Source organism: Schistocerca serialis, chromosome 3 (assembly GCF_023864345.2).
Source record: "Schistocerca serialis cubense isolate TAMUIC-IGC-003099 chromosome 3, iqSchSeri2.2, whole genome shotgun sequence".
NCBI classification, from domain to species: Eukaryota; Metazoa; Arthropoda; class Insecta; order Orthoptera; family Acrididae; genus Schistocerca; species Schistocerca serialis.
In genome coordinates this window covers 251,812,768-251,832,190 of record NC_064640.1, presented here as the reverse complement: position 1 = coordinate 251,832,190, position 19,423 = coordinate 251,812,768, and the positions used below count along the sequence as shown (strand labels likewise).

At 42.0% G+C, this 19,423-nt stretch overlaps 1 protein-coding gene across 1 annotated transcript in view; it reads right to left on the bottom strand.

Moving 5' to 3' along the window:
• The window catches only part of LOC126470001 (uncharacterized), a 192,845-nt gene that overhangs the window by 113,361 nt on the left and 60,061 nt on the right, over positions 1-19,423 (bottom strand). Inside the window, exon 2 of the mRNA XM_050097465.1 lies at positions 17,002-17,078. Within this exon, the coding sequence (XP_049953422.1) occupies positions 17,002-17,004 (3 nt within the window). The 5' untranslated portion in view covers positions 17,005-17,078. The remainder of the gene's footprint in view (positions 1-17,001; positions 17,079-19,423) is intronic.

Here is a 19,423-nt window from a genome sequence, read left to right as displayed (position 1 = left end):
CAGGAAATAACAAATTTAGAACAACTTAAAAATTTAATCATATTTCATTGTGTGTTACCTAATGTTACGTTATGCGTGGTCTGTGGGTGTCTATCCATTCGAGTCTCGTCTCTATACTTAAAATGCAGCACGTCGTGCAGGCAAAATCTGTGTCGGAAGTTTTAGGCCTAGGTTAGAGCCTCAGTAAATTACGTATTCAAGTGAGAAAGGTGTCGTATGTCAATGTTTATGCTTAATATGACTGTAGTTGATCATTTTTGGGTTGTGGTACGTGGGCATTAGCTATCTACGAATTATTATTAGTGCTTACTGGTCCTTTCATGCCAGTAAGGTGGTAATTTCGTTAAATGAGATGGCTTGTAAATGTGACGTATGTGTTTCCACTTTTCAGTAGTTTAATTGTTAAGAGTATCTTATTTGTCTTTTACGCATATGCTGAACGACAGTCGTTGAATGTTAATTGACGTATGTGTATTTTGATGAATTTATCTGAAGCTGTGCAGAATGTTTGCTTTTCAATGTCACCACGAATCATTTCGAATATGAACTACAACGTTCCTCTCTTCACCATACATATTCGTAAACTTGTATGGTTATTCCAGTAACTGAGAAATGAGAGTGCAGTATTCGCTACATTAGAATCCCCTTGAAAGAATACATTATAATCTCCTCGATAACACCAAAAATTGACTAAGAAGATCGAGCGCACTGTGACCAAAATGTCGGCCGACGTTATCGGGCGACCTCTGGCGACGGCGTCTGGCGACCGTTGTCGGTTCTACTGTGAACGCAGCCTTTGAATTTACGGTGTAGCTTCTGGTTTTTATAAATCCGCCTACTCTAAAATACAAAAATATTATTCTTCCTTTTCTATTAATCCAGTCTGCAACGATACCAGATTGGTGAATAATACTCGAGATTCGGCTAAACGATGGCTTTAGTTGCGACCTTCTTTGAAATGCATTATATATTCTTAGTCTTGCTCCTAAACGTGAAATCACTCTCCTTTTCTCAGGACTTTTCAGCTAACAAGGAGAGACCATACTCTGCGGCCCACCGATTTCGACATGCTCTGGCATGTCGCTGGACAGTAGCTCCTGTGAATGGATTTAGGTCACTACTTTCCGGTTCGAGAAACCGATGTCACAACTCATGACGCAGGATCTGTTTGAGAGCAGCTGGAATCGCTAAAACACTCGAAAACACGGAAATTTTACTTTCAGATATCAGGCTTTCATTCTAACAGTTTCGGGGAAATCGAGGAGTTAGTGTTTTCGATGTATAGCAGCTGTATTTGAGCAAGAAAGATCTTGATGACTGAAGCGATGGCAAAGTGATGTAAGGTCTGCCATTTAGGTCATAATCAACTTTCAGGCGCATGAACTAGTGCTCGTGGTTCTGAAGGTATGTGTTTTAGAGCTCATGTTTGTTAAACTTTTTTGTCTTGTTTTGGTCTATAATACCACTTTCTTAAATACTCTGTATATTGTTATATTAAAAAATAAGGTAACATTTGTTCTGAACAAGGAATAAAAGTGCCAAGATTACACGTCTGCCAATTTTAATGAAACATGTGTGATCCTCTATCAAAACTGTGTTTTTTTTTCCTCACAAAATGTATTTACCGTTTTTGGAGAACGTGTCGTGTAGGGCCCCCGCGAGCACACAGAATTGCCGCAACACGACGTTACAGGGACTCGCCTAATGTCTGCAGTCGTACTGGAGGGAAATGATGTCATGAATCCTGTAGTGCTGTCCATAAATGCGTAAGAGTACGAGGTAGTGGAGATCTCTTCTGAACAGCATGTTGCAAGGCATCTCAGATATGCTCAATAATGTTCATGTTGGTGGCCAGCGGAAGTGTTTAAACTCAGAAGAGTGTTCCTGGAACTGCTCTGTAGCAATTCTGGACGTGTGGGGCGTCGCGTTGTCCTGGTGGAATTGCCGAAGTCCGTCGGTATGCACAGTGTACATCAATGGAAGAAGGTGATCCGACAGGATGCTTACGTACGTGTCACTCGTCAGAGTCGTATCTAGACATATCAGGGGGCCCATATCACTCCAACTGCACTCGTCCCACACCATTACAGAGACTACACCGGCTTGAACAGTCCCCTGTTGAAATGCAGAGTCCATGGATTCATGATGTTGTCTCCATACCCGTACACGTCCATCCATTCGATACAATTTGAAACGAGACTCGTCCGACCAGGCAACATGTCTCCAGTCATCAACAGTCCAATGTCGGTGTTGACCGGCCAAGGCGAGGCAAATGGTTCAAATGGTTCAAATGGCTCTGAGCACTATGGGACTTAACATCTGTGGTCATCAGTCCCCTAGAACTTAGAACTACTTAAACCTAACTAACCTAATGACATCACACACATCCATGCCCGAGGCAGGATTCGAACCTGCGACCGTAGCAGTCGCGCGGTTCCGGACTGCGCGCCTAGAACCGCTAGACCACCGCGGCCGGCAAGGCGAGGCGTAAAGCTTTGTGTCGTGCAGTCATCAAGGGTACACGAGCGGACCTTCGGCTCCGAAAGCCCATATCGATGATGTTCCGTTGAATGGTTCGCACGCTGATACTTGTTGATGGCTCAGCATAGATATCTGCAGCAATTTTCGGAAGAATTGCACTTCTGCCACGTTGAACGATTTTCTTCGGTCATCGTTGGTCCCGTTCTTGCAGGATCTTTTCCCGGCTACAGCAATGTCGAAAATTTGATGTTTTACCGGACTATTCATGTTCGCGGTACACTCGTGAAATGGTCGTACGGGAAAATCATCGCTTCATCGCTACGTCGGTGATGCTGTGTTCCATCGCTCGTGCGTCGACTATAACGCCACGTTCAAACTCACTTAAATCTTGATAACCTGCCATTGCAGCAGTAGTAACTGATCTAACAACTGCGCCAGACACTTGTTGTCTTACATAGGCGTTTCCGACCGCAGCGGCGTATTCTGCCTGTTTACATGTCTCTGTATTTGAATACGCACGCCTATACGTCTCTTTGGCGCTTCTGTAATTACATGAAATTTTTTTTCGGAAAAATGTAAGATGAAAAATATGAGATGACATCGCAGGTCAGTTGCACACTTGATATTTGTCGGTGTTCAGTTAACGACCCCTAGCAGGACCCACAGCAGGTAACGAATTTTGAGTATTAACACAAATTTATTAAAGTAAGCTTCTGTACGCATGCACAAATGAAAGGATTGTCTTGCGAAAATTCTATCAGCTCGCGCCGACTTCTACGATGAATCTAATCTAAGGCACTGTGAAGGATTACCTCGGGTCGAGGAAAATAAATGAGTCTTTGTGAAAAAGAAAGATAGAGAGAGAGATACCAGCGATATTGGCGTCAGAGTTTTGTTGGCTCTTACATCTTCGCTTTTCCTAAAAACGGGTAAAACAGTATATTTTGTCAGGGAAAAAAGAAAAAAAAAATACAAAAATATATTGTCTGCACCCAGTATCAAACACGTGTCGTCAAAGTTCACATGCACCTTCCTTGATCACAATAAACATTATTTGTTGAAAATGACAATGAATAAATTTCGCAACAACTTTGATATTCTTCTCAGACAGTTTTAAAAAACTGCAACAAGTGTAATTCGTACTCACACTCCATGTAAATGGTCACCGCCCCAATTAACAAGGGAATTCCTGATCAAGTATATCTCTTACGCGTCGAAGTCATTAATTCTTCGATTTCTCGGAAAGTATTAGGTTGGGAGCCTGATACGTATAAGTAAATTTCCATAGTTCCGAATGTTCTGCCGATTCCAGCTGGTTCGAAACGGATCCGACGTCATGACATTTGACCTCGATTATTTCGTAAACGGAAGCGTTCAGACTAAGCCCTTAACCACGAGCTACGTTTGAGTGAGCCATCCGAAGCACACAGATGTTCGCTGAAAAGGATGCGCTGCAGGCACGGATGTCTAGCTGTAACCTATGTGGCGTGGAACCCAAACAAAGTCCAGTATTGAGAGCAAAGCATCGCAATATCATGATTACAGTCTTGATATGTTGGCAGGAATCAGCATCTGGGTACGTTTATAGGTGCATCTCGTGGCAAACAGTTCTTCGGTGACTCGAAAATAATTCGATTTTTTATCTGCTCTTTGCCTTTGTCATTACTTTTCCTTTATCTTTTAAGGGCGGCAGTTCTTGGTCTGACGGTTCACAGTATGTTCCTGCAAATAATAACGTATCGGGATCGATAAATTACTGTCTCTGATATGAGAACACAATTAAACAATGCATGTTGATGTATATAGGCACGGGTTATAGACATCGGATTATCAATCTGTGTCGTAAATATTAATCACATAGTCTATATGGTGAGAAGTATCAGGACGCCGCTCCGACGGAACTGTTGAAACGTCAGCTAAATCGTAGAACACATGGTTGCCATCTGAATTTATGGTGAGTTTGATTCTTTTCTCTATAATAGTAACTTAAAAAGTACGCAGTTTCCTTCACGGTGAAATACACAACTTAATACTATAGTAACAATCATGTTGTATGTGTATCTGAGGAATTTTGAGTCGATTAGTATCCAGCTGCTTTAACTCATTTATCAGATGATATCTCCCTGCCGCGCTAAGTGGCCGCGCGGTTTGAGGCGCCATGTCACGGATTGCGCGGCCCCTCCCGTCGGAAGTTCGAGTCCTCCCTCGGGCATGGGTGTGTGTGTTGTTCTTAGCGTAAGTTAGTTTAAGTAGTGTGTAAGTCTAGGCACCGATAACCTCAGCAGTTTGGTCCCTTAGGAATTCACACACATTTGAACATTTGGTCTCTCCCTAGGCACTGAAGATTGATGCAAGACCGATTTAAACAAACATTACGAGCACTTCATCTAATTTCAGTCAAAAAAGTTTCGAAGCCCTCCTAGATAGGTTCGCAACAGGGAAGAGATAGAACCCTGTCAAAAATAAGTAGAACAGAAGATACTAAGCGTTCTTAAGACTATTAAACCTCAGTGGCTTGCTGCTGAATGCCAGACACGGAAGTTAGCTACCGGTGGATAACAGGCGTCTAACGGGCACTTTCTCTTGTGTGGCAGTCCGTGGGAGGAGAAGAAAGAAAGTCCTCGATCGGAACCTTAAATGGCCGCCGGACGGGTCCCCGAGAGCCGCAATGCGTTACCTAATACTGTTGCAGGCGCAAGCAGGTTTCTTCTGGCCTGCTCCTTATGGCCTTCTCGTGTGGGCGGCCACGTAGGTTGTTACGGACATCTGGGAACGCGGTCGACAGCCAGTACCTGAGAACCCTACGCCTACGCTTTGAGGAAATGTAGCTCGTGTACGGCTATACACAAAATCGCCACTTTACAGATTGTCAGTAGATAAATGGACCGGATGTTTCATAACTTAACGTACATTTTTCAGTCTCTTCATATTTACTTAAGTAAAGCAGCGAAGGTACTGTGGTTTCTGGTGCCAAGGATTCTATAACGGCGATCAAAATGTTTTCTTTCGAAGGACGTACAGCCTAGAATAGATATGGCAATGTAGCAAAACCACCGTGAACGTTGAGGTAATCATTCCACCGACTAACCAGGTTGAACATACCCGTTTCGTAAAACACCCTCGTCCTGTTACGTTAAGAAGTCCCTAACTGCCTGCTGCACATCCTCGTCCGACAGGAAAAATGCAGAGGGATGGTGAACAGAATACTAACGTTGTAATGGATTTTAAAAAGTGGATAATACTGTGGGTCAGGGATTTTTGCAACTGTACTGCACAGCATGGTTATAAATACCTCGTTTTGCAACATCAACACTGGTTGGAAAAGCAAGTATAAACCATTCATATCTATGTGTTTTATTTATTTGTTGGCATTGGCATTAGAAACAAGCAACTGTATCATGACGATTACCTTTTAATGGAATTTTTCCATACTAACACTATTTTTATACACTATGGCATTATGTATTACTTAGTATTCCAAGAAAGTTTTTTGAGAATTAAATCAGTTTTAATGTCAGTGTCCATCAGTGGATTATTTTTAAAGTATTGATCTTATTAACTCTGTTACTTACTAACTTGTATTCTTCAGATATGAATTCAAATGAACATAATGTAATAAAATATTGCACAGTAGCTTAAACTATGTGTGAGACAACTGGATGCTTGAAGTGCAAATTAGTTTACATTAAAATGTATAAAAGTACACATTAAAATATCCACAGATATTCTATAGAATGTCATTCATGCTCATGAAAAATTGATGTGCAAAGCACTGAGATGCTGTAGGCAATTCATAAAGCCTACCACAGTACAGAGTTTTTTTAGAAGGAAGTGGGTGTTCATGTTAACTGAAGACATTGAAATACCGTATCTTGAAAACTACACATCGGATCAAAAAAGTCATAATTCCAATTTGTTTGTCTCAAAAGGGAACATCCAATGACACTGCACTTGACCCCCCCCCCCTCCCTCCAACTTTAAGGGACCGAGGGTGCGATAGTCCCATGGCGAGAGACCAGAACTATAGGGCGGGTGCTCGACTTTCTGCCACTTGCCCGTAATGGATGATGCTGGCCTCCCACACCGATTAGCGTCTTGTGTCGAGTAGCGGCCAGCATTGCACAACGGTGTTTCTCGATAGACGTTCTGCCTCGTACACATTATTCATTCGCCGATGCATGTCTACGTTTGTCCTTTGGCGGCCAAGAAAAGAATAACATCACGTTGCTCCTGTTTCGACGCATTTGGTAACAACTTCGCAATAGTTCACGTTTCCCCATTTACTACACGCACCTGGGAAAGATACGAATGGCCGGCCGCGGTAGTCTCGCGGTTCTAGGCGCGCAGTCCGGAACCGCGCGACTGCTACGGTCGCAGGTTCGAATCCTTTTTTTGAAGATACGAATGCCACATAAATGGTTCAAATGGCTCTGAGCACTATGGGACTTAACATCTGTGGTCATCAGTCCCCTGGAACTTAGAACTACTTAAACCTAACTAACCTAAGGACATCACACACATCCATGCCCGAGGCAGGATTCGAACCTGCGACCGTAGCAGTCGCGCGGTTCCGGACTGCGCGCTTAGAACCGCTAGACCACCGCGGCTGGCGAACGCCACGTAATTCCTTGCCTACATGTCGGTGTTTATATACTCATATCGGAGTCGCGCTACGTTGCATATGCCTCAAACGGAAACTTTTTGATCGGCCAGTGCAGTATCGACTCGTGGGTTCTAGTACATTTCTTTTCCGCCAAAAATGTAATTGTCTTAATCAGAAACGTTGTTTACCTGCATCTGATTAACTGTATGTTGCATAAGTTTTATGTTTCTCCGATGTTTAATTCACAGAGCTGCATACTTTTATTTTTGCCCATCGGTATCCGCGACGACGAGGTAGCGATCACGAAACCGCTTCACAACCGGAATTTGAAAATAAAGAGTAATGCACTGGGCTTTGTTGTTGTAACAAAACAACGAAATCATCCATATTAACGTATAAGACTGCTCACTCACTGATTTTCTGAATGGAGCAGGCACGAGCCAAATTCAAATGTCTCTGTGTAGATCGCAAGGCTCATTAATTCTTACAGATCTGGAAGCACATCCACGCATTAATGATTGTACGTAGCACAAGTATAAGAACATAGTAGAGAAATGAACTTTTCCTATTTTACTGCCGCCGGCCGAAGTGGCCGTGCGGTTAAAGGCGCTGCAGTCTGGAACCGCAGGACCGCTACGGTCGCAGGTTCGAATCCTGCCTCGGGCATGGATGTTTGTGATGTCCTTAGGTTTAACTAGTTCTAAGTTCTAGAGGACTAATGACCTCAGAAGTTGAGTCCCATAGTGCTCAGAGCCATTTCTATTTTACTGCCTATCATATACATTCAATTTTGTCAGAAACAAAAGGAAACAAAAATCATTCATCATAGAAGAGGGACAGCAATTGCAAGGCATGATGATTGCAGAAAATCACCATTTATTATTGGTGGCGTTTCAATTTTAGATTCTATTAGGTCGGTGAACCTTCACGTCTCATAATTAGTCGTATAATTGATAGTACTCTACATGGTAAGTTGACGTCATATTTTCGTAATCAGTTTGGAGAAAATTGTAGCTACGAACTGTAATTGTAAACGGAATAAATGTAAGAATGATGAGAGCGAGAACGTTACAATCAAGTTGTGACACATCTGCAGTTGAAGGCGACATGAAAGGCTTCTTTCCCCTAAGAGCGCGCACGGAGGCTTTCAGACAGTCGTTCTTCCCGCGAACCATACGCGACTGGAACAGGAAAGGGAGGTAATGACAGTGGCACGTAAAGTGCCCTCCGCCACACACCGTTGGGTGGCTTGCGGAGTATAAATGTAGATGTAGATGTAGATGAAATGGTTTTGAAATAGATAAGAATCGTATATTATTTGAAACCGATAGAAACTCTAGTACGATTGTTGTACCGTCATGTTCATGGCCCTCCGCAGAAAAAATCCTGGAGTGCCTTTGAGATTTGGCTTGGGGCATTTGACGCCATAGTTAACTATAGTAACTTGCTATAACAGTTGAGAAACGGGCAACACAACACTAGCACAGCTCTGGGATCTTTAACATTTAAAGCTGCAAATAATTACTGCAAGCGGAAGTACCTAAAATGACCCAACGCTGAATACCGGTTGAGGTAACACAAAGCCTGAAATAGCCCACTGAATGTACTTTCCAGTGATGTTGTTTTCATGTTATTACAAGAATAGTGAAGTAAAGTAATGTTGAAGTTTCATTAATATCGCTATTTGTTTGAGTTTAAACCTTAATATAATACTTGGATTTACAAGAACACAAACTACTGTTCATCTGGAGAGACAGTTGCAACTCGATTTCCAGGGTTTGTTCCAATGGCAAGGAACGGAGAAGAAGGGACTTGGCTGACTCTATCAACCAAGCGATAGGGATGGGGCCCTCCGTTTGTAATGGGAAAGCACCATATTTAAATATTAGGCATATAGCAGGGACACCGAATGACTTTATGAGCTTGGTCGAGTTCAGGCCAGATGACACGGGAACTGCTTGCTTAATTATATATACAGAGTGTTTACAACGTATCACAGTGGTGTAGGAGAAGTCGAGACGAACTATTTTATTTCTGATACTTGCGGTCTATCAAGCCGGGAAACAACCCCACACTGTGTATATGTATACGAGTAGCGTCTGTTCTGCCGGACATGTCCGATAGGACAGACGCTACTCGTATACATATATGCATTTCTGTGATAGCGTGCCGGCTCCATGAAATTTGCTTCAGTGCGGATGCACCAATATCGCCAAACTCCTACGGGAACTTGCGAGTAGGGAGATGATGGACGAGGCATGCTGCATTACAGCGCGCAATAAGTTTAAAATTTGGGTCGGTCGGGAACCGTGTCCGGAGGGCCGAAGCGATTAAGGCAACCCCTCATGAGAAACAGTAAATCCGGGTTCGAGTCCCGGTCTAGCACAAATTTTCAACTACCGCCACTGCATTTCCACAATGCACTGTGCGGATGGAAGTCAGTAGTTTCCTACGCACTCTTTCCCTTTTCTTCCTATTCCTCTGTTTCACATACAACTTCTGATTGACCTACAAAAGCCACCAAGCTAAAGCTCACGCGCCCAGCGCGATATTTTCAGTATCCTCTCGCTCTCTTACGCCAACGCCTTTGTCGGCTATTCCATTAACATTTTTAATTTAAACTTTTCCTTCAGACTTTTGTAAACGTTATGAAAAATTTAATTACGTTTACAACTCCATCTAAACTTGGCTCTCACAAGCACGGTAGTTTCGAAGTAAGATTGTCAGACAAATAAAATGAATTAATTGTTCATTTTTGATGTTAAAAATTACAGTAATTTACATAAATGTCAATTTTAAATTTTGTACGTGGACGAACAAAGGGTTTTTAGTATTCAAAAACGATTTTAGCCAAAATCTCAAGTGGCACGTGTGCTTGAAACTTAGATGGCTTTTGAAGCCCATTTTGTGGCTGTTTCCCGGTTTAAAAGTCCACAAGTGTCCTATATCTATTTTTTTGTCTCGATTTCGCCTACACCCCGGCGGTTCGCTGCAAACAGTTATTCTTACATCCTGTATAAATGAACTGACTATTGGGATGCAAATTCATCAAAAATCCTTTCCACCATGGGACATTACAAGCAACTAGTAGAAGCGCAATACTTGCTTTGTGTTTTTCACGTGTTAATAAGTTGGAAGAGAATTTTAACTGATTCTTCAGGCCCGTAAGAATGCCTTCCGCTCCAAATAACACTGGGTGAGAGGCACAAGACGTTCCGTTAAGCAGGAAAGGAAGCACAGTGCGCGACGCGGCTTTCGTGAAACAGAAGCGCTGATGCGAACCAAAGTAGCTCTGAAACATCTCTACCTTACAGATACCACAAAAACGCTAACCCTCGTGACGAGCTTTCTCAGAGAGCAACATGCAGCTGGCTTTGTTATCGCTAGGGGCTGATTTGAAATACTTGTCCAACAATCTCAGCTTATCTTACACTCGTTTTGCGTGTGTAGGTCGTAGCGAGCGTTGAGGTGTTCTCTGTGACAACTCGCTCATTCCTTACATCATGCATGTCAGATCTGATATCATTCTCAGTCGCTGTTGCTCTTATTTTCGACAGAGCGTTTACTCAAACGAGAAAATTAACAAAAGAAGGCGTTGACCAGACAATACCGTAGAAATTTCGCTGACATTGATTTCGGAATGAGATACCATGACCAAGGAGCTCAGGGAACATGTTACAGAAATTCCAGATCTTACGCACAGTAAGCAGAGACATTTTGGTGGATATTTCTGTCCACAAAAGACTCTGTAAACTAAAATTTATGGCCTGATTGTTAACATCATCAACAAAGGCGTATTCTGTGTTACCAAACACCTGACAGCTCTGAGTGCTTTTTTTCTGTAATATTCCTATTGGGAAAACGGGCCGTACACACGCAGACCGTGCTCCTGACAGTTGCATTCAGAAATCCATAAATTAAATATGTGCCTCTGCTTTACAATGGTACTTGTTTTCGAACACTTAAAATACAAGTCACAAGTGAAAACCAAACAAAATGTGAACCACGTTCATATATACTTCTTTGCATTTTATTACTTATCTCATCTGCTGCGTATGCGAGTTCCATCTTAACAAAAAATTTAAATACTTCAGCGAAAACTGTTTTCAGATTTTTACTCGACTTGTACGACATTTATGACATTTTCTATTCAACTTCTGTCGACGTATGCGCGCTGTAATATTTTGCGAGAGTCCCTGCCAGTTTGTCTCTTGTACGACTGGATGCCGATGCGTCATTTTACAGATAACTTTTCTAAAAACGGGTAACGTTGCAGTGGTTTAACTAGCGATTTCTACTACAATATGTTAGGTGTAATGCATTCTGGGGCTGAGCTTGTGATGGATGCACACAATGCGTGTTAAATAAAAGTATTTTAGAAAGAATATAAGCCACTTGCAGAGAAAGAAAAACGCAAAAAAATTAAGAAGTTGGAGACAAAAGGATATGATTGATAAGATAATTTTGAGATTGTTTATTTATTTTTTATATTTTTTCATTTGTAATCCATTTTGTCGGCTGCTCTCGAAGATGAGGATGCTACTTGGCTGCCGCGTGAGTAGATGTTTATTAAGTAATGACAGTTTTTTCTTCAACTTGTAACAATGTGGGCAGCGTACAATTTGAAAGATTTTGACGATGTTGAAACAAATGTATAAGAAGGAGAGCATAAGATAATATGAAAGATCAAAATGGAAGTTATGAATATTTCATTTCAAACAGGGAATGATTTCCGAAGACATAAGGTTACCAGTTTTGGATAAAAGGCGCGTTATGTAGATAGAGCTGCTGATTCTGAGCAGCAGTTCCATTGTAAAAGTACACATTTTCTTCTTTCGTTGTGATAAGTAATGAAGGTGAAACTTTTAAAATTTTAGTTTACTGTATTTTAGTGTTTTGTTGTTACCGAAAGAGATGAGCTGAAAAGGACTAAGGCATCTAGCGTGTCAAGAAGACATGCACAGGTGTCATTTGAGGCCAGTCATTGCAAAGTGCGTCGGAACTAAATGTAAACAGCAGGAAGAACATAGAAATTATTGGTGAAAAATTAATTGATTTGATCCAGGCATATCCGATTACAGAAACATACATTTAAAGACTGATTTCCTTCCAAAAAAGTTCAGTATTGGGCATCAAAAAAGGCTCCAGCTCATTTCACTAAACAAGGGCATGGAATTACCGAGCGCTGCTCGATAATCGCGGTGTTTCCTGCAGCGTGCGGTGTGTTACAAAATCAGTGCTCTGCTAAGGCTCTGACTCTTAAAGTGGCTTTCCACGGCGACCTCGACTTCGAATGAAGCTAAGTGAAATGACCCTATACCGATGTTATAGCAAACAGAGTGTGTGTCGAGAAAACGTCCGTCAGCAAAATCTGTACAAGATTCGTGTTCGCGCTGAATATACAAAATCTACTACATGAATCTAAAAGTGAACTGAAAGTTTATGAATTATCCATTAAATACCTCCAGCAACGTGTGGACAGTGTTTCTTGAGGAATTATATCGATATTCATTTAACTCTAGTCACACTAGACAAATAAAGTTCCAGATGCATCACGCAAAAATGTATTTTTTTTTCAAATATCGATTTCAAAAATAAGCAACCAAATCATTCGTCCTCGCAATTTATTCGAAAGCGCGAGGGGACGACACATGTTGAAACTCCACCTGTCACATTCTTACTTCGACTGCAGCTGGAATACATTTACATATTCGATCGGAATGTGAAAATCAAAGAGCCGTGGTTTTGTTAGTGAACGAACATTTTAGTCATCCGGAGTGATTCCAAGAAACTATTGAAAACATGAATTATAATCCCAAGACGAACATATGACTTGGGTTCCGTTAGGTTATGGATCCTATTTTGCATTTGCGCAACAGCTTTAGGTCGATTGACAGAAATCACGCAAAATGTCTTCTTTTCGAGGATAATACTTCCTCAAACGTCAACAGTATTAGTAATGTATGGAGTAGTTTTAATCTTTGCTGTTCTGTATTCTTTCAATGTTGACATGTCGACATGTTGACTGATCGCCGGCCGCGGTGGCCGAGCGGTTCCAGGCGCTTCAGTCTGTAACTGCGCGACCGCTACGGTCGCAGGTTCGAATCCTGCCTCGGGCATGGATGTGTGTGATGTCCTTAGGTTAGTTAGTTTTAAGTAGTTCTAAGTTCTAGGGGACTGGTGACCTCAGCAGGTAAGTCCCATAGTGCTCAGAGCCATTTGAACTATTTTTTTTGTTGACTGATCCACAACAGTGTCGTTTCCCATCAGGCAGTACACCACTCCAGATAATGCACTCATGTTTGTGAAAAATGTAACACCAGAAAGAACAGGCCGCACGAACGCGAAAGAGGACGTGTGGACACTGTAGCAACAGTAAGTGATTAAGACTGCGGAAGATTGGTGTACACTTGACGGTCGCATTCGTGATAGCAGCTGCTGTGCTGACGGTATTACTGTAGATCGGCAGCATAATGCACACAGTCAGGTGTAATAGACTGTAGTGTCACTGGACTCAAATTACGATCTCGATTCCTACGCATTGACGGCAATGTGCATACCATCCATCAGGAAGCCTTCGGAGGCACAGGTACGACTACTGTTTTGAGAAACTTCACATGCCTTACATCAGCAACAAGCTGACTGGTCACATGTCGTGAGGGGTATGAAGGATGTTTACCATGGCTTCCCCGAACTTCAGCTTCACCAGACAGAAACCGCTGTTCATGGAGTGTGGACTTGAATAGAAACAGTTTGGCGAGAGACTCCACAGGAACATACCCAGATTCCTTTCTACTCTATTCTTTGACATTCCGTTTCTATTATTGCTGCATTTGGGTATTGCAACTTGCTGCATATTCAAAGCCAGTGATCACATACGGTTCTACAACATTTAACATTTGTCATTGATATTTTAGAGTTCGCAAACAATAGCGTATAATAAAGTGTCCAGTTAGCCCAGCAGCCAGAGTACGAGCTGATCACAGAGAGCACACAGCCCGCCATTCATTTCAGTTCTGACAGCCGAAGGGACTTCAAAACTTAACCTCTCTTCCTTCCATCATTTCAGTGCAGAGGTTACACATAGATGTAATTCCACACAGAAGTTTCATCTTATTTCTTGCACACTGCAGTATTCTACTCTTACTTCTCTTTGATAAGAGACAGCCGAATCTTCACCGAGCGAGGTGGCGCAGTGGTTAGACACTGGACTCGCATTCGGGAGGACGACGGTTCAATCCCGCGTCCGGCCATCCCGAATTAGGTTTTCCGTGATTTCCCTAAATCATTCCAGGCAAATGCCGGGATGGTTCCTCTGAAAGGGCACGGCCGACTTCCTTCCCTAATCCGATGAGACCGATGGCCACACTGTCTGGTCTCCTTCCCCAAACAACCAACCAACCAACCAACAGCCGAATCTTCGTTGAAGATAGATTCCGGATTTTTACAGCGCAGAACTGTATGGCTTCAAGAAAATCTGTGACCTGTCTCTCGAGAGGATTCAAACATGATCTGTGGAAGCAAGGCGGGGGATCTACGTAGTCTTTTAATTCAATGAATCGTTTACTACAGGCTGTATTTGTCCAAAAGTCTAATTCTGTAAGGACGAGGACTAGCGTACGTCTACATTAACAACAACAACTCAACAGACCTGCCTAGTCCCAGCCCTTTGGTCCCACGGATGCCTCATAATGATAACAGCATTCGACTATTCATCAGATCAAATCGTGTCAGCAATCACTCAGGCCTTAACTGGAACTCAGAACAGTTTTCCATTGAGCGGTTCAGCATTCTTGTAGACACGGCCACAGCAAATACACCTGCCTATAACGAGAGTTTGCTGGTTGCTGGTCGCCTTGCATGCATTCTAAATTGTTTGAGACTGAAGTTAGGGAAACATCTGGCATTCACGTAGACGAATTTGAGAAACTAGGGAAACAGAAATTTAAATTAGCTGGTTTATCGGTATAGGCGAGTGAGAGAACAATTGCTGTTTTCGTATGCTTCACGGTCTTTCTTTTGCGTCCTACTTATATCAGCTGAGCCCACCGTACTCCGCGTGAAGGCGTAAAGCTGAATTGCACGCCAGCGACCTGGTGTACGGGACTGGAAGCGTGCCTGCGTACTTCAGTCGTAACGGTGCAGAATTACTCTGCGCCTGCAGATAATTGCGGGCTATTAAGTCGGCCAGCAGCGAAGGCCGTAAAAAGCGCAGGAAGTCGCTTCATTTTGATAGAGACTCTACAGGACTCAGCATTACGCAAAACGTGCTACTTACGCACTCTCAAGGCCTTTGGTCTTCAGAAATTTGTGGGTCTCTGTGACTCGGAACCGATGTTATACGACAATATTGCAATACACTTCCGTAACCTCAAGAACTGAATACCCAGGCGTGACATTTTCAATATTTTATATCAGTTCCACAGTGTTCAAGAATTGTAGAAGCCTCACACTACTTCCCACATCAAGGTATCCCGCTCCAACAATGTGCCACAGTCACCAGACACCGCATCTCCAGCCTCACTCCACTTTTCAATTTCTGCACAAGTGCCTCATAACTTTCCCTCTCACCTGATTCAGCAATTTTTCTCAATTTTCGTTAATTAGGCACTTTTTACGCAATTTTCGCCAATTCGGTCCTGTTTCGTATATAATACATTACATCACTTTAATTACTGCAATAACAAAAATCATGGAAAAATACTTACATAGAACATATGTACTTTTCCAACACTCATTTTTTTCTGTGTTTTTTTTTTTTTTTTTTTTCAGCACTGATTTCGCTGACCGATATGGCTTCGCAGTTGTTAGTTCGTTGTTGTCGCGTACCAAGTGCATACCACACTGCATTCACACCTTGAGTATTCGAGCTACTATGAAAACAGTTTTCCACTTTCTTTGTTAATTTCGTACACCCTATTTTACGCGTTTCTGTAGAGAATATCTGTAATGAAGGTTTAATGTATTTTTTTGTAGCTACGTTACTATGTGTGTTCGTATTATAGAGGTTTCTCTCGATTTTGAATTCGCATTGCTGGAATTTCACTTGCAGGGGAAGAAATCTGGTTATGTATGCTCGCATTAACAGATTGTGCACCGGTGTCTTCAATTATAACGCAAACCTCTCCACGATGTCTGGTGGAGTGAGAGCACAGAACACTTTTTGTGGTGGTCTGTCCGACTGATGGTAACGTTAAACCTGGAGATCCTGGTTATAGGTAGAATACATGCCTTCCAAACACAACCTCTCTGAGTGCAGCAGTGAAAACAAAAATATGGCTTTACATGTAACAGGCACTTTGTTCTTCTGAGGACACACGTACACTTTTGAATCATTATACTATGTCGTGATTCGGTTCTGTGAAGTTTTAAGGATTTTTTCGCACTTGCGTTTGCGCTTGCTGCCATAGGATCCAAGTTTATTCTCACTTACTGTTTTCATCACAATAAGACATGTTTTTCAACTGCATTTACAGTTTCTAGGAAAAAATGTGTGGAAGTTACTTTCTTATTTTGAACAATGTTACAAGAAGTTACATGTAATATTTCGTGTTTATGTTTTGATTTCATGCTCCCGACAAGGCGTGAGCGCTCTCTCTCTCTCTCTCTCTCTCTCTCTCTCTCTCCCTCCCTCCCCCCCCCCCCTCTCTTATACTTACTCACTCCGTGTGTGTGTGTGTGTGTGTGTGTGTGTGTGTGTGTGTATGTGTGTGTGTATTTGTGTGGGTAAGCGTTAAATATAGACTGCTCGTAGCAGTAAAGAATTCATCACGCTGAAATTTTGGCCAGTGAATGGAATAATTGTATTTGATTTCTTCTTTGAGTTCCCCGTAACGACACTAATTTCTTCGGCTCGCTGCAAAGAATTCTACTCATGCTCGCGACATACGTATTATAGAGATTGGAGACAAGCTTACCATCGTACTCTTCTCTGCGCAGAAAATTCAGGTGGCAGCAGAGAAGCTTGAGCGCTTTACATCCTCTTTCTTGTGGCCTGAAAATAAACAAATTAAGATATAAGGATGAATTGTAAATAAAAGTAGCCGGTTAGTGTACTGTCATTGGTTCTGAGTATTTGAATTTTTTTTTCCAATTTGTAAACTGTATGACAGAAAATACTATTGTAGACGTTGAGAAACTAAAGCGACAGGAAATTTATTACACACATGGAGTAGCATTAGAAACTAAAACAGTGTTTTATTTGCAGCACTGAGTGAAGAGCAAAAGCGTTTGGGGTGTGCAGCAAAATGGAAGTGAAAATTCTACATGCAGATTCTTCTTGAAATACAAATTGCATCCATTACAGAACAGATCATAAGGCCGCGACAGTGCTCAACTGTATCATGAGAGCGCTGACCACCAATCCTTCCCACAATCGCTGGTTTCAGTAAACCTGCGACAACCTCTGGGGAAGAATTTGTCTGCACACATCAGTCTATCGAAGGAATCAAAACGGAATTAGCGTTTGTACGGTATATGTGACAGAAAACTTCCCTGCATTCGATGCTTCGTCAAATGTTCTATTTTCTCAGTCGCACGCAGCTGATACTTACGCCTCTAGCTTCAAGCGAATTTGTATTAACTAAACGAAACACTTTTTTTAGCCTTGTTTCACAAACTTTATTACTACCGTTTGACCTAGATTTCGGGTTAGTAGCCTATTTGCTAGTATATTTAATTCAACGTATTGATTTGGTGCATAAAATCATAGCATTTTTCCATAAGTTTTAAAAAACACAACAAATACACATAACAGAGACTCTAGACTTCAATAACAGTCTGCTTCACTATTTACAAGTCTGCCAACGAGAGGGTAACTTTTCGATTCCGCGAGTGTAGAAATCATTTGGTTTTGAGGCGAAGAACTCGTCGAGTCACGTTCCGAGCGCATTTTCATCCGGAAAGGAAGTTCCCTGAAGGTTGTTCGATAAAGAGCAGAAAAGGTGAAGATCTGAGAGCAAAAGATCAGGTGAATAAGGTGTGTACGGTATGACTCCCCAACCCAACTCCTGTATGGTGTTTTTTGTTAGTCTAGCAGAATACTGTCGGGCATTATCGTGGAGTAGCACACTTCACGCAGTCTTCCTGGTCGTTGTTCTTGGACTGCGTATGTAAGACGTCTCAGTTGTTGACAATAAATGTCATTAGTGATGGTTACACCTCGGGGGAGGAATTCGCAGTGCACCACACCTTCGTTGTTTCACCAGATACATAACATTATCTTTTGTGGATGAGCGCATGTCTTCGAATGGAGAGTTGTGCTTTGTTTTGGCTCAAACACTCCTTCCTTTTACTAATGTTAGCATAAAGACAACAATTTTTTTATTTTTTTATTTTGCGTATGGCAATACAGCGACAATATTTTATATAAGTACAACAATATGTAAACGAAATGTATAAAACAAAACAATGTGTAAGTAGTACATGTGTAAAAAAAACAAGCAATAGCACAAAAGGATAAAGTACAAACACTCAAGACAAAACGGGCAACGGACTGCGATAGCAGGACGCCAGAAAGTCTACACAAATGGCGGTCGAACTAGATCATTGATCTCTCACGGCCACACACAGCGACAAAACAAGAAAAAAAATAGTCATCAGTAACGATACAGGATAGGAATATTCGGTGTTGTTCACGAGCCAACTGATTACGAGCAAGCAGAGGTGCACATATCGCCTCCCGCTGATTTTTGTGATTTTGGCTTAGAGCATACACCAGACTTTTGAACCTTCGCCATTTTATGCAAATGTCGCACTATGGTGGAATGAGCACAGTTCATCATATTTGCCAGTTCTCGAATGCACTGACGAGTATCATTATGGACTAACGCGTTTAAACCCCGAAGGTCTTCCTGATGTCAAAACGATCCTCCTTGCAACGAGAAAACCATTTTCTTCCTGTGTTGTGTCCAATGGCATTATCCTCAGACACGGCTCCCCGCTGCTGTCACCCCGCTACCGAAGTCAAACAGAAGAATATGTCGTAAATGTTCCGACTTATCCATTTGGTACTCATTTTCTAGCGTTCACAGCTCCATTCAGTATCTCCAAATGACAAAATGACAATATGTAAGCTCAAACAGCAACAGTGAACTACAAATAAAAAATGTCGATCGATAAATAAACCCATAACGACCGGGATACCAACATGCAAAACAAAAATGCTACGAAGTTATGCCCCAACCTAATGCAATGTTTCACCAAGAACCCACAGCTGAGTCAGTTAAAATGATAATGCAAATTTGTTTCGAAGTGCGAAACTATTAAGTGTTCCCGTGGATATAAAATGCAATGAAGACGATAATGATGGTCTGTTCCATCGAGGAGTCCGCAGATGAC